The sequence below is a fragment of the Apis mellifera genome, linkage group LG7 (genome assembly GCF_003254395.2).
Source record: "Apis mellifera strain DH4 linkage group LG7, Amel_HAv3.1, whole genome shotgun sequence".
Lineage (NCBI taxonomy): Eukaryota > Metazoa > Arthropoda > Insecta > Hymenoptera > Apidae > Apis > Apis mellifera.
In genome coordinates, this window is record NC_037644.1 from 10620560 (window position 1) to 10635583 (window position 15024).

At 24.0% G+C, this 15024-nt stretch overlaps 1 protein-coding gene across 1 annotated transcript; it reads left to right on the forward strand.

The window, feature by feature from the left end:
• Positions 1 to 385: 385 nt before the first annotated feature.
• Positions 386 to 13900, forward strand: LOC409364 (CD2-associated protein). The gene is made up of 13 exons (XM_006565465.3): positions 386 to 628; positions 1480 to 1540; positions 2431 to 2569; positions 2707 to 2910; positions 3361 to 3471; positions 10109 to 10267; positions 10430 to 10855; positions 10935 to 11139; positions 11250 to 11572; positions 11685 to 11786; positions 11944 to 12041; positions 12236 to 12425; positions 12797 to 13900. The coding sequence occupies exons 1-13, from the start codon at positions 505 to 507 to the stop codon at positions 12899 to 12901; spliced, it is 2247 nt and encodes a 748-aa protein (XP_006565528.1). The 5' UTR covers positions 386 to 504; the 3' UTR covers positions 12902 to 13900.
• The last annotated feature ends 1124 nt before the right edge of the window (positions 13901 to 15024 follow it).

The window sequence follows — 15024 nt, forward strand, 5'->3', positions numbered from 1 at the left end:
ATTATAAATATAATACAAATTTCATATATTCTTATCACTTTTAATGTTTTTGAAAAAATGAGTTTAGAAATTCAAAAAATTACAAGTATAATTTTAACAAAAAATTTTTTAAATCTTATTTATTTATTATAATAAATTATTTTTCTATACAAAACAAAGAAACATCAAAAATTGTTAAAATTAAAGATTTTATCAGTACAAGAATTTAAATAAACACGTACAAATAAACGTACAATATTTTGTGCAATAAACTATCGATATGCACTTTTCCATTGCATATTTTTTTTTCTTTATTTCTTTTTTTTTTTTTTTTTTTTTTTCTTTTGCGTCGAATGTTGCCGCGCATGATCGATGAAAAGTTGCAATTGTGAGAGCAGCTTTAGCGGCGCGTAGAAAGGCGCAGGCTTCGAATCGATCCTCCACCCCCAAAGTATCCAAAGAACAACCGCCGGCCGACGACTCTCTTGTCAACCCAACAACAGTTCAAAAGCTCCGAAAGCAAACATGGCGCTGGATTTCGCAGCCACTTACAAGGTTCTGGTGTTGGGTGACTCGAACGTTGGGAAAACTTGTATCGTGCACCGTTATTGTGACGAACGTTACTACGATACTTACATATCAACGATAGGTGAGACGCATCGTCGAAATCCTCGAATATTGCGTTTCGTATTCGATATATTGACAGTTAAAAATTAATAAGCTGATGGATCGTTGTAAATAATTGTTTACAACGGTTTTATAGAATAATCGCTATTGATGGAAATCGCGTTGATATAATTGACGAGAACATTCGTCGAGAATTGAAATAAATTTATTTTAAGAAAAAAAGAAATCGTGACGAATTATACCGTTGATGTTATTTCGATCCTTCAGCTGTAACTTGTTGACAAGCATATATTGTTGTTTTAGATACAATCTTGTTACCGAAAATTACTATTATATTCACTAGTTACATTCACTAAATGTATATCTTTGTTATACGAAAGTCTGATGATGTTTTGTTTCATGATATTCTTTTTCCTCAAAAGATTTTATGCTCGAAAACACGATACAACACTAATTCATGTACATGTATGTATACTTGAATATGAGAGACAAAAAGTAACAAATGAAGTAATTTTAATTGAAAAAAATTACTAACATATGGTGATGTTTTAAAGAAATATGTGTTTAACGTCATCGATCAGCTGATTGCAAGAAAATTTTCTCTCGATAGAAATCTTAAGTATAATTTCAATAATATTTCTTATTTATACAATAGAATTAAATTTATCGAATTGTTAAAATATGTGATATTAAATTTTTAAAGTTTATTCTTTTTATTTTTATTATTATTAACGCGAAATCTTAGGAATTTTTTTTCTTATCGTTACGTTATGCGTAAATAGTTTTATATACGTAATGTTTAATTAATAAACGTTACACATTTATTGAAAAAAAAGTCTTGTTTTCTGATTTTTAAGAATAATGAATCAACAGGTATCGATTTCAAACAAAAAATAATTAATCTGGATGGAACACCAATTAAGCTTCAAATTTGGTGAGTTTTGTATTTTTATATATTTTATTTACTATATAAATATGAAATGGAATTACGTGTTAATATTTATATTTTTAAGTAATTATAAATATATAAGATATTTTGAAATAATTTTCTATTAATGCAGTCGATTTTAATTTAAGTTTTAACTTTTAATTAATTTAGATCAAAGTAAATAAATTTATTTTGATTTTGGATTTATGATTTCTTTATATTTTATTTTCATTCTTCTCACAAATGAATATTAAATTCTTATACATTAAATTATTTTCAATCTAAACATTTGCATTTTCATATTCTGTAAATAAAATACAAGTTTCTGAGTTGAAAATATTCTATTCACTGTAGTTAGAATAGATGTAGTTAATATAGTTAGAATATTTAAATATTAAAAAAATCCATTAATAAATACTCCATAATAAATAAAATTCTATTATTTTACAAAGTAATTATTCATTGTGCAAATATTTCTATTTAAATACTCACAATTTTCCAATATACGTAGTTATCTTTTTAAAATATCTAGCACGATGATAAACATGGAGATAGTGCTACAATCGATTTTGCAAATCGGAGAAATGGAAAATCGAACAAGTTGTTTTCAATATGTATTTCTATCTATATTATATACATATTTATAATATGAATGCATTAATATTTAATTTGAATCGATTAAAAATATTTATTTCCAAGGATTACAAATTCAAACGGTATAATTAATTGAGTACATATATTGATACAAATATATCAAATACAATATACTATACTTGATAACATAATATTAATAATAATAATGATGATAATTTACTGCAAAATACGATCATTGCATGTATTAACTGTTAATATATAATTAATTGTTACTATTATTAATATATTATCGACTTCTTAAGGGACACTGCTGGTCAAGAGCGATTTAGAGCGCTAACGACAGCTTATTATCGTGGTGCTATGGGTATCCTTTTGATGTACGACGTCACTAGTTTAGAAAGTTTCAATCATTTATCCTACTGGCTACGAAATATTCAAGAAGTAAGAATACGAGATAATATTTCGTTTATTAAATTTATTCTTAAGATAAAAATTCTATAAAAATAAAAAAATGAAAGCGTAAATTCATGAATTTCGATTGAACAAAAATTCTTTGTTCTTTTTTTTTTTCTTTGCAGAATGCCTCTCCGGATGTGGTGAAAGTAGTGGCGGCAAACAAATGTGATGTTACTACGAATAGGGCTGTTGATGCGGAAAGGGGACAGAAAATAGCTGAAAGTTTTGACATGCCTTTCTTCGAAGTATCTTGTAAAGAGAACATAAATATTGAAGAAGCTTTTCTCACTTTAGCTAGAAGAATACGAGAACAACGAGGACGCCGGGTAATATCGTTATCTCTCTTAAATATACATGCATATATCTCTTATCGAAACATGCGAAACGTATTCGATTGTAATTTTTAAAACGAATTAACGTGTTTTACGTCGTGTGGTTTATCGATGATTCATAAAAAATGATTAGAAATTCTTATCTCGTCGAATAAATATTAAGAAACATTATTTGTTGTTTAAATGACAAACAATTTTTTTCTATACACGTAATCATTCTTCGATTCTAATTTTCGAGATATCAAAAAAATACTTTTTAAACTATATATATGTGTACTTCGAAGTTTCTAAATATTAAAAAAAATTAATTTATCAAAGTGCATCAATACGATCAAATGCTTATTAATTATAAAAATTAAATTAAATTAACTTGAATTAACTTTTTTGCTTGATTTTTTGACATGTATATATATTGTTAAAGATAAATGCAATTTTTGATTTCAGGCTAGTTTGTTCGATGCTTCAGAAAGGGAAGGAGCCAACAATATTGTTATGAAGCAATCACCGTCTCACGTCTCAGTCTCAGTCTCTGTTACCCCCGGTGAATCTTGGAGATGCACAAATGCATGTTAGTTTCTATAAATTATGAGAATTGAGACGTGCTTCGACTTATTAGTAAATACGAAGTATTCATTGCGAACAAGATTTTATCTTTCGCGATTGCGCACAAGAAAAAAATAAGTAAGGAGAAAGTGCGTCATTTCTATGTGTAAATATGGGGTAAACTCTGGTAAGTCGATGATAATTTTAGAATTTTTCTAACAATTGCTAATAGCCGAGCTAATAGATTAACAGATATTTATTAAGTATATTTTTAATTTTAAAAAATGTAATATTAAATTATATTAAATTATATATTTATAAATCGTTCTTAATCATTTATTATATTATTATTATGTTATTATATATAGATTTTATTATTAAGTTATAAATTTATATTTATATTTATATTGTTATAAGTTGTTTTCAGAATGACTTGGATATCCATCGTAGAATTAATTTTAATATTTAACATTTCTAGCATAGATAATGAATGTCAGGTAAATTACATTTAATTCATTGGAATTATTTTTCCTTTTATAATATTTATAATATTTATAATATGTATAGCTTTTTTTTTATATGAGTCGTTTTTACTTCTATTTTATTTTTTCCTTTAAATTTTTTTGGAATGGATATTTAAAAAATTGTTTCAAGAAATAAAGAAATTTCGTTCAATAATTAATAATTTTGTGATAATTAAATTAATATTAATTTAAATAATATTAACTCTAACACGAAAACTTAATTACTGAAGTGTTAGTTAAGCAGAAATATTAGTAATTTTGTATTTTTTCCCAATAAAATTTAAATTTAAACATCAACGATAAACAAAACTTATATTAATTTAAATTAATATTAAATAATATATTAAGTTAAATTATTTTCATTTTTATTTGAAAATTAAATCGAGACTGATTGAAGTGATCGAAAGATATATTTATAGCATACAATAATTAACGATCACTAATGCTTCAAATAATAATAAATTAATTACTATATGTATATAAATACGATTTTTAAATTTTAACTTCGTATCAGAGATGAATGAAAAAGTATCGTAAAATTAAGCAGAGTTTACCCTATACATGTATAATGCGAACGAATTTGTGAAATATTATAAATGGCATCTAGGAGAAAACAAGGGTAGAAAAATAGATATTACGTGTGTACGTCTATGATATAACTATCTAAAATGACACTGATCACGAATATTCTAAGAAACAAATATGAAAATAAATTGTCGTGAATTTTGCACCTTCGTTCTCTAATGATTTTCGATCGAACGAAACAACATTGATACAATTCATTGGACGTATCCTATCACGTTTGCGTGTCAACGTACGATTATTACACGAGCATTAATTAAGTAGAGCAATGCAAATCGTATATATACATAACAACAGCACAATTATATTATATATGCTAAGCATTATTGCTGAAAAAAAAGAGACTTGTACTTTACGTATAAACGTATAATGCTGACGTTTTGACAATTTCAATGTGATTGTATTAACAAGCTGAAATTTCATTTTTTCACGTTAATCGAAACAGTTATTTAAATTAACTTTAATATTATATACAGATAGATGTCTATTTACAATGAAGCAATGAAATTATTCGTAATTTCGAGTTATAGTATTTGCACATACACATGATCAAACACCTGACGTGATTCATTATTGTAAATCGTCGGGAATAACTTGAAAGTGATAAATATTGAAATTGTACGTATGACTGTTTAGATAAAAAGAAAATAATATTCTGGCGATATTCCATGGGTTCCATTATCGTTCCTTACGAAAAGAAACGTGAAAGAAAATTTCAAATAAGCTTTGTAATAATTATTGATAAATTAAAGAGGCTGAAGCACATTGATAAATTTATGATAGATGTATAACGTTCGTAAAAAAAAAACCAGCGAAATAATGGTGCAACTGTACAAGAAACATTTTATAAAATTTTAAAACTCGATCGTATTATAAAATATATCGTGTTACGATTTGCTTGTTAGCAATAATTTTGCACATAATTTTTTACTCGTAAATTTCACTTAAACTAACTCACCGATCCTTCAAGAAATCGTTATTTCGAAGCTCAAGCATGTTTTTTCGTGGCAATGAAAATACACAAATAGCCGATTAAGTTCAGTGCGGGAAAAACATGTAAAAATTTATTTAATTTTATGATTTATAATTATTTTACATCAATTTACATAAATATCATATATATATATACGCAGCGATCGAATAACACGAGCAGTACAAACATTTAGATAAACTCACTTAATGTTCATATAAGGCCTAAAAAAAAAAAAAACAGATATTGATGTTGATATACAACATTTTTCTGTTGCTTTGAATATATAATTCACATGAAAAGCATTTAAGCGCAATCATATTTGCTATATTATATTTACGGCACACGTGCAAGAAGATAAACAGACTACCAACTATTAACGGAGGACCATCGCTTTTCCACTATCGGAGAAGCAATGCGTGATTTCAACTGCATTGAAATTTGTTGACATACAGATATAATGTAGCCTTTATTACTATATAGTTAGTTTAAATCACCGTAGTGTGATGTTTAATACGATTAATGATTAAAATTAAAATATTTGATTATCATAATTAAAGAAAATTTGATCCAATCGATATATAATTACTTCAATTATAATTAAATTATTATTAAGCATTTAATTTAAATAATAATTACATAATGCCAAATTAAATAATAATTAATAAAATTCTCTTTATCATAAAATTACTATTTAAATCTAATATCAGATTTAAAATAAATTTAATTAAGAAGGAGAAATTATTAAATCGATTGAATTGATTTGTTTGGAATGTAAAATGTATATTTACTAATTATTATAATTGTCGAAATTATAACGATGTTTATTTCTACGATTGATTGAACATTTGTACAAAATATTAATATTATTAATACAAAGTTTATCTATACGTCAATGAAATCATATGCAAAATCACGCTATATCAATTTTTGATTAATGCGCTTTGATAATCACTATGGACACACCTGACGGATTTGATCGTAGAATTAACAATTAAAATAATATATGAAAAGATACCAAGAAGTCAGGTGTATCATCGCTTCATTCGAACATGCGAATGCATTTTTGATCGTAGTCGATCATTTTTGTTCGCATGCAGACAATGATGAGAAGGAATAATGCTGGATGAATATTAAATACGAGATCGTTTGAGACCAGAATTGTATTATTACGCGATATAGTGAAAATATTCGTATATACAAATAATAGAATTATATAATATATTTTAGAGTGATGCATTGATTCATTACTAATCACTGACTGCAAGTATCGCACAATACTTCTGTAGTTAAATAGATATACGATTATTGCTTGATGTAAGACCAATATATTCCTCCTCTTCGTTTATGCTGACAAGAACGAAATAAAGCCTTCATTATAACCATCAACGATTAAAGGAAGAGAGAATAAAAAAAAGAAATTATGAGAGAAAAGGAATATAGCAAGAGATAGAAAAAGATGAAAATTTAAGATTAATTGTAAGTACGTTATTTTATGGATAAAAAATCGAAAGAAATAACGTGTCTTAGACTGTCACAAATTTCTATGTTAATGAGAAATTTGTCATGTATGTTAAAATTAATTTTCCTTATTGCATAAGCGATCAAGAATGTAAAGGAATTCTCATTATATATTATCGTTGAATTCGATCATGGATGAACGGATGATTAAATTAATGGTTCGGCTGTGTTTCATTTGTTCGATCTTTTGTAGAATATTGTTTTATTACTCTTAAAGAAATCTGTTTTAATCAATCAAAAATCGTTACTTTTGTTATCCTCAAATTTTATTAATCATTAAGATAAAATTTTTATTTTCTTTTTAAAAATTATTTTATTAATCTCTTCTTTTTTTTTTTTTTTAATTTCTTTATATATCAATTTATTAAATTGATGTTATAATATTTTATTTTGATGGAGAATTTTAATTTAATTTCTATTTTGAGAAAAAATATTCAATTATGTGCCTCTGTTTAAAACTTAATGCAAAGAAACAATGCACACACTGAAGAATTTGAAAGATTCATATTTCTAAAGCTACTATGTACATGAATATATATATAATATAGGGAATCATATAAGAAATCATATGTTTACATTAATACTCATAATGATAAATTGTTCATAATTCTTAAAATTGATACTATATTTAAATAAATTATATAAGAATTGAATTTCTTATGATAATTTGAAAAATATCATAAGAAACTATATATAAATATTCTTTTTTTTGATATCTTATAATATCAATCTTATAAAAAAAAATAAAAAAAGAGAAACTCACATAATTAGATAATAAAATAATTTATCTTACAAGATTCCTTTTTAAGTTTTTAATTTTTAATGTTTGTCATTTTAATTGATTTTCATTTCATTTTGTTCTTGTGTATTAAAAATGATAAAGAAGAATATAAAGAAATTGATAATATATGTACTTATGTATAAACACATTTATGTAACATCACAAAACATGATAGATATTTGATTTTTGAAACTACTTTAATTAATATATTAAAAGTTAACCTGACTAGTGAAGATTGGTTGAAACAAAAATATTTTATTTTTCGAATCATAAAATAAATTCATGGATTTAGAGAAATCATAATCTATTATCAAAAGAAATTGTCAGGTAAAAATTAACCTATATATATAATATGTAAACGCAAAATTAATAAATTATATCTTCTTGCAAATCTTAGATTCAATACAATTTATAATATAATGTTGCAATTTTATATTGATAATAATTATAATATTATTGTATTGAACACATACATATTTTTAATGCAATTTGCATTTATTTAGCAAAATTGTATATTGATGGAGTGCATTATTAAAAATAGTTAAATTGTTAAATATAAAATAACCGATTATGTGTACGATTATTGAGAATTTATATGAGAATTATATAAGATAGTATTCATCAATATTGATAATATTCGTTGAATCGTACGATAAAGTCACAATGATAACATTTCACTTATATGGACTTTTATGTTTGATTAATTTTCAATTGTATTTCGTTTATATTGCAAATATTTAATAAACCGCGTAAATTTTACTTATACATTTTTTAATCAATTACTATAAAATTTAATCAATTTTATAGTAAGATATTTAGTCAATTATTTACAATTCTCATACGATAGTGATAATAACACAATATTTATTTGAATCTTATCAAACTCAAGGTAATGTAAACTACACGTATATAAATAGTTCTAGGATTCATATAATGATTTTTTTTACATAATATATTAAAAAATATAATAAAATAAATATAATAAATATAATTTAATTATAAAATTAACAGCTTTTTTATCATTACACATACATATTATATATTAACAATATAAGAATATTCTATACATTTTGTTTGAATAATTTGATGTTTAATTCTATAAACTATGCTATAAATAAAATATATACATTTTATTAATAATAATAAATTTTCTCAATTATCATTATCAAATATTATATTTAATATTTTCTTATAATATTAATTATTAAAAAATTTAATTGAAATCAGATTTTTATGTGATGTATCAAATAATATTACTATAAAATGTTTTATAAATTGACCTCATTAAGAATCGCTCAAAACGTTAGGTATATAGAAAACTTTGTATGCTCTGCGCATATTCAATACGTGAGAGTCTTTATTATAGGAGGTACTCGATAAGTATGAATCAACCGCTTGAAATTAAACAATAAGTCATAACTAGAAGAACGTTTTTCTTAAAATATATATAAATGTTTGATACTAACTGTGATAACTATCGGTAGGTAACCTACATCTTTTAAAACTATGTATGTATTTAATTCAATGATAATTACATATAAAGTAATAATCATAATTCAATTAGCAATATCTTTTGTGATTATCAACGTATTCGTATAATCTTGAACATCTCATAAAATAATATTCATTGACGAACTTCACATATATAGTAAAAATGAATCATGAATTGTTTGGCGCGTTCTTTGAGTCAGCGATAGGTTAGCATGCGCACCTTACACACAAATTGCATCTTGAAGTTCACTTGAGCTTGGAGTCCAAAATGGCCGCGATGACAGATATATTGAGCTGTTAACCGAATATGGGATACGCCTAAATTTTCAGTTTACAACGTCATATTTCTTAGATATTATAATAAAATGAGTATAATAAGTACGTGTAGTGACATGAAAGGTGGAGGATGCATGAGGAACAAATGACTTTTACAAACGCGCAATTTGTCTTAATTCATACGTATGTTACATTCTGTGTTCAATCTGTTTTTTCGCGGAGAATAGTTTGTTCGTTTATAATACGAACTCGCTACAAGGAAAACGATTAAAAATTTTATTCTGAACTGCCCATGTAAATAAATTAATCTATCAAATTTTTATTCGAGAAAAGTGACTTTATTTAAAATCTTCGTGTTGTCATTTATTCATCATTTACGTGTTCAATTTATACATAACATATAAATTATAATTATTTTAAATGTTTCTAATATAAATTATATATTTTTTACAGATACAAGGTTGTGATATTCATGTGTTAAAAAGTTATTGTTAATATAAAAATATGGAGGCAATTGTAGAATATAACTATGAAGCACAAGAACCTGATGAATTAACTTTGAAAAAGGGAGATATTATTACAGAAATTAAAGTGATGTTAGGTGGTTGGTGGGAAGGCACTTTAAGAGATAAACGTGGCATGTTTCCTGATAACTTTGTCAAAGTATGTAATTTTTTATGTATTTAATTTTCTTTCAATATTTATGAAATTATAATTATGATATCAATATAACATAAAAAATAAAATTTATTTAAATATTCAGTATAAAACAAATACTTATATAAATTATATATATTAAATAATAGTTATATTATTTAAATATAGGTATTAGAACCTATTTCAAGTGGAACAGTTGGAAGTACAGGAAGTGGAGTAAGTGAAGGAGCTGCTAATGCCAAACCTGAAGATATTTCCTTAAAAAATGGAGGATCTAGAAGACGATTTTGTAAAGTTCTTTTTAGTTATGAACCTTGTAATAAAGATGAATTAACTTTAGTACCACAAGATTCTATAGAATTTTTGGGTGAAATAGAAGAGGGATGGTGGAGAGGTAGGCTTAAAGGTAGAGTGGGTGTCTTTCCTTCAAATTTTGTATCTCCTCCAGTTTATGAAGAATCTGACAAACACAAAGATCAAGAGAGTAGAAAATTGTGCAAAGTACTTTTTCCTTATGAAGCTGTTAATGTAGATGAATTAACATTAAATGAAGGAGATATAATAACTCTTCTATCTACAAATGCCTCTGATAAGGTATTGTTTAAATATAATTTATATGCATTTGTTATGAATTAAATGAGTATATTTGTCATAAATATGAAATTACTTGTAGGGTTGGTGGGTAGGAGAATTAAATGGTCAAGTAGGTTTATTTCCTGATAATTTTGTTGAAGTATTAAATGTTCTACCTGATCACCAAGATCATGAACAAAAACTTAAAGCTCCTATTAAGTCTGTTTCAAAACATTCTCATCAGGTAAAGAAGAATGGAAAAACACACATTAAAAAAACTTTGGATGTAAAAGATGTACCTACAGGTATTTGATCTCTTGTTTTAACTAATCTAAAATTATGAAAATTTTTATTATGAAAATCATATGTAAGATATTTATTTTTTTTTTAACTGGTGAGATTATTTTTACCATAGATATAATTAAAAAAACAATATCAACAGGCGTATCTTCTACAACATCAACTTCTTCAGGAATTGGAGGAAGTAGTGGAGAAAGGAAAAATATAGGATATTCAGCTACATCGAATTTAAAACGTCTCGTAGGTGATGCAGGAACTAATAATGGTAATGGAAATACAAATATAGCTTTGGGTGAAGAGTTAGATGGGGTAGAACGAGGAGAAGGAGCACCGCTTTCGCATTTAACAGCTTCTAGAGCTAAAGCACCCCACCGACGACCACCTTCTTCACAACGTTTAAGACGTCACGCTGCCGGACCAACAATTACTACAACACCTGTTAGTGTTTTTGGCACTAGTTTAATATCTAATACATATATTAATCACCATCTAAAATATTTGTATTTCTTAAAATATATAATATATAATATATATTACTTATATAATATAGGAAGATAGTTTAGCAAATGGTAATGCAGATACTATGTTAGAACAATTACGAGAAGAAGAACCTGAAGGATTAGCTGTAAAAGCAAGAAGAAGAGCTCCTTGGGTAATTTAATATATTTTATTTCTACATTTATCAATATTATATTTCTATATTTTTATTAATAAATTTATTTACATATAGATTTATAATAATAATTATAATAATAGATATTATTTCTTTAATTATATAAACTCATAATTTTTTATATTATTATTTCCAGGTAGAAGAATTAAAATTAAATCAATTGGAAAGGAGAAAAATTGTATCAGTAGATCGTGTTGATAAATCTGAAGAAAAAAAAGAACGTCCTTGTTCACGGTAAAATAATAATCGTTAAAATCATTTTTTTTAAATTAAATGCAAAAAATAATAGACAATAAGTATATATAATATAATATTACAATATTAAATAATACAATATATAACATATATAATATAAATAAATCAAACTTGAATATTTTAATAGATTTAGTATATTTTTAAATTAACATATGTTTTTAATTTTAATCCAGAGTATTAACGACAACGAATGTCGCCGATTGTATTAATAAATTAGAAGCAGAAAGCGAAGAAAGTAAACAGAAGGATAAAAGTCAAAATCAGAAATCTGATTCATTTCCTCATCTTGAACAAATTTCAACTACTCCTGGAACGCCTCCTACTTATGTTCCATTTGCACTTTATAATCAATTATTAGAGAGGGTAAGTGTATTAAAATTATTAACTATAAAATTATTAATATGTTGAATGCTGCTTCATATTATTGCCCAATGAATTGCTCAAGGCAATTCATAATCATAAATTTATTGTTATGTAATATTATATATAATATATAAAATATTATTTACAACATTAAATTGAACTTACATAATAATTGAAATATAATTATATTTTATATTATTAGAAATAATTTCCCATTAACAAGTTGTGGGACAATCATTGGTGATTCTCATGATATTTAATATGTTAACTAACTAAATTAAATTATTTGTTGTATATGAATATATCAATTTATAATATTTTATATATTTTTTTAAATTATAGTTATTAATTAAATCAAATTATATGAATAGGTTGTTGCCTTAGAAGAGAAACAAGCAATGTTACAACAAACAATGGGCCAAATTTTGGAACAATTTGTACCTGTTGCATCTTCATCAATCAACAGCCCAGATTAATCAACTCATAAATTCTGCAGTATGTTTTTTCCATATAAAATGCTGCTATTTTAATTTCATTTTCCATATAAACAATATGGAAAAATAGTTTATAATTACTGTATAATTTCTTATATTTATTCGTTTTAGTAGCGGCATTTTTAATTTGTTTCGCTATTGTAGTAACAGTATTTATTTGACTAAACAAAATATTCCATATATCATTCCTGACTTAAAAAATTTTTTTTTTTTTTTTTACGATAATTTACTTTATTGTATTGTAAGTACTTTATTTAGTACTTTCATTTTATTTTTAGTAGCATTTAAATGTTTTTAAGATATATGTAATATACATTTTTCAAATTGTCCTATAATTTTAAAAAATTATTAGTTCATTACTTAATTAAGATAAACTTACAACATATTTTAGTAATGAATACCTGATATAAACATATATAGAGATTTATTTTAAAGCATTTCCATGTTTTAAAAATTAATATATTGTTCTGATATACATATTTCCTTAAATTACATCTCGTAATTATAGAAGTATATTTGTACTTAAATTGCTAAATTACACAAACAAATAGAGACTATGCATTTTATATTTTTATTGAAAAGCTGCCTCGCATTACAACATAATAATAACTATTCTTAAGTTCATCAAATAACTTAAGTGCCAATGTATTTAATTTTTCTTTGCATAATTTTATAATTCTGTTATAAAAACGTTAACAGTATTGAGTTTCAAGAAATAATACATTAAAAAAGTATTGAATGTACCTATTTCAAATGAAATAAGTTTAATATAATAGCTTGGAATGGTGCTACATAATAAGTATTTGTGATACTTTACATCACGTATTATATGACTAAATGAGGCAGCAAACTATGAATAATAATTTTTATCCTAAATAAAAAAGTGAAAAAATACATTAAAGCTCACTTTAAAAAATTACATATTAATAACTTTGTTCCATATAATCACGAAACTGTTGAATATTTCAAATCTTTTTATTTTTTTAAATAAACAAAATTTAACAAAAGTATAGGATGATATTATTAAAGATATATGAAATAAATACAAACGAAACAATATTTAATTTTTTATATCAGTATTTGATGAAATATACTTAATCTTTCATCTAAAAAAGAAAAAAATAGCAAGCCAATTATAATCACATTATTTCAGATCATATGTTAGCTATATGCGAATATGTAAATATCTAATATAAATGAATTAAAGAAAATAATAAATTCCTATAGTAATTTGCAATTTAGCTGCTATATATATCAGCTTAAAAATTCTAGTCTGATACAAACAGATTGCAGTGATTATAGGATTGAAGTGCCAGGGCCAATGAAACTAATACTGTCACTATGAATGTCATTGTTATTAAGTATATCTTTCAAAAAGTAATGATTTCATTTTTTTTCTCAATTCATTTCAAATAATTTTTTTCTTTTATTAAAAAGCTTTTAATAAAAGAACTTTCAATAAAATTTTTTCTAAGTTTTTCTAAATAATATTTAATGTTTATAAAATTTTAAACATTATGCATTCAAATTATTATATCATTATTATTACTTAAAGATATGTATTTATATAATTTTAGTTTACAATTCAATTAAAAATTATATCATTACATTTTGAATGATATTTAATGTAATATATAAAGTAGAATATTAATATTGTATAAATTTTTACACATTTCAGCTGAATGTAGCTTATTTAAATGAAATATAATTATAATTGAGTGGAGTGAAATAATTATAAAATATAAAATATTTTCTTTTTACAAATAAGAAAAAAGATATTGGAAATTGTTAAATTTTGGTAACTATATTTGTTTGTTTGTTTTGTCATCAAATTTATTTGTCATAATTATTATTATTATTATTACTATTATTATTATTATTATTATTATTACTATTATTATTATTATTATTATTAATATTATTATTATTATTTTTATTTTTATTTTATTATTATTATTATTTTTAATATTAATATTATTATTATTATAGTCAAATGTCATTTAATTGATACTATTTAATTGCATTTATATTTGTTCATAAAAGTAATATAATACATTCAATTAAAAAAATCTAATTATACCACAAGTACAAGATCCTTAAAAAGT

Coding starts and splice junctions, on each gene's coding strand:
- LOC409364 (XM_006565465.3), top strand. CDS start 505: ATGGCGCTGGATTTCGCAGCCACTTACAAGGTTCTGGTGTTGGGTGAC. Junction 10,856..10,934: donor CTACAAATGCCTCTGATAAG/GTATTGTTTAAA, acceptor AATTACTTGTAG/GGTTGGTGGGTAGGAGAATT. Junction 12,426..12,796: donor ATAATCAATTATTAGAGAGG/GTAAGTGTATTA, acceptor TTATATGAATAG/GTTGTTGCCTTAGAAGAGAA.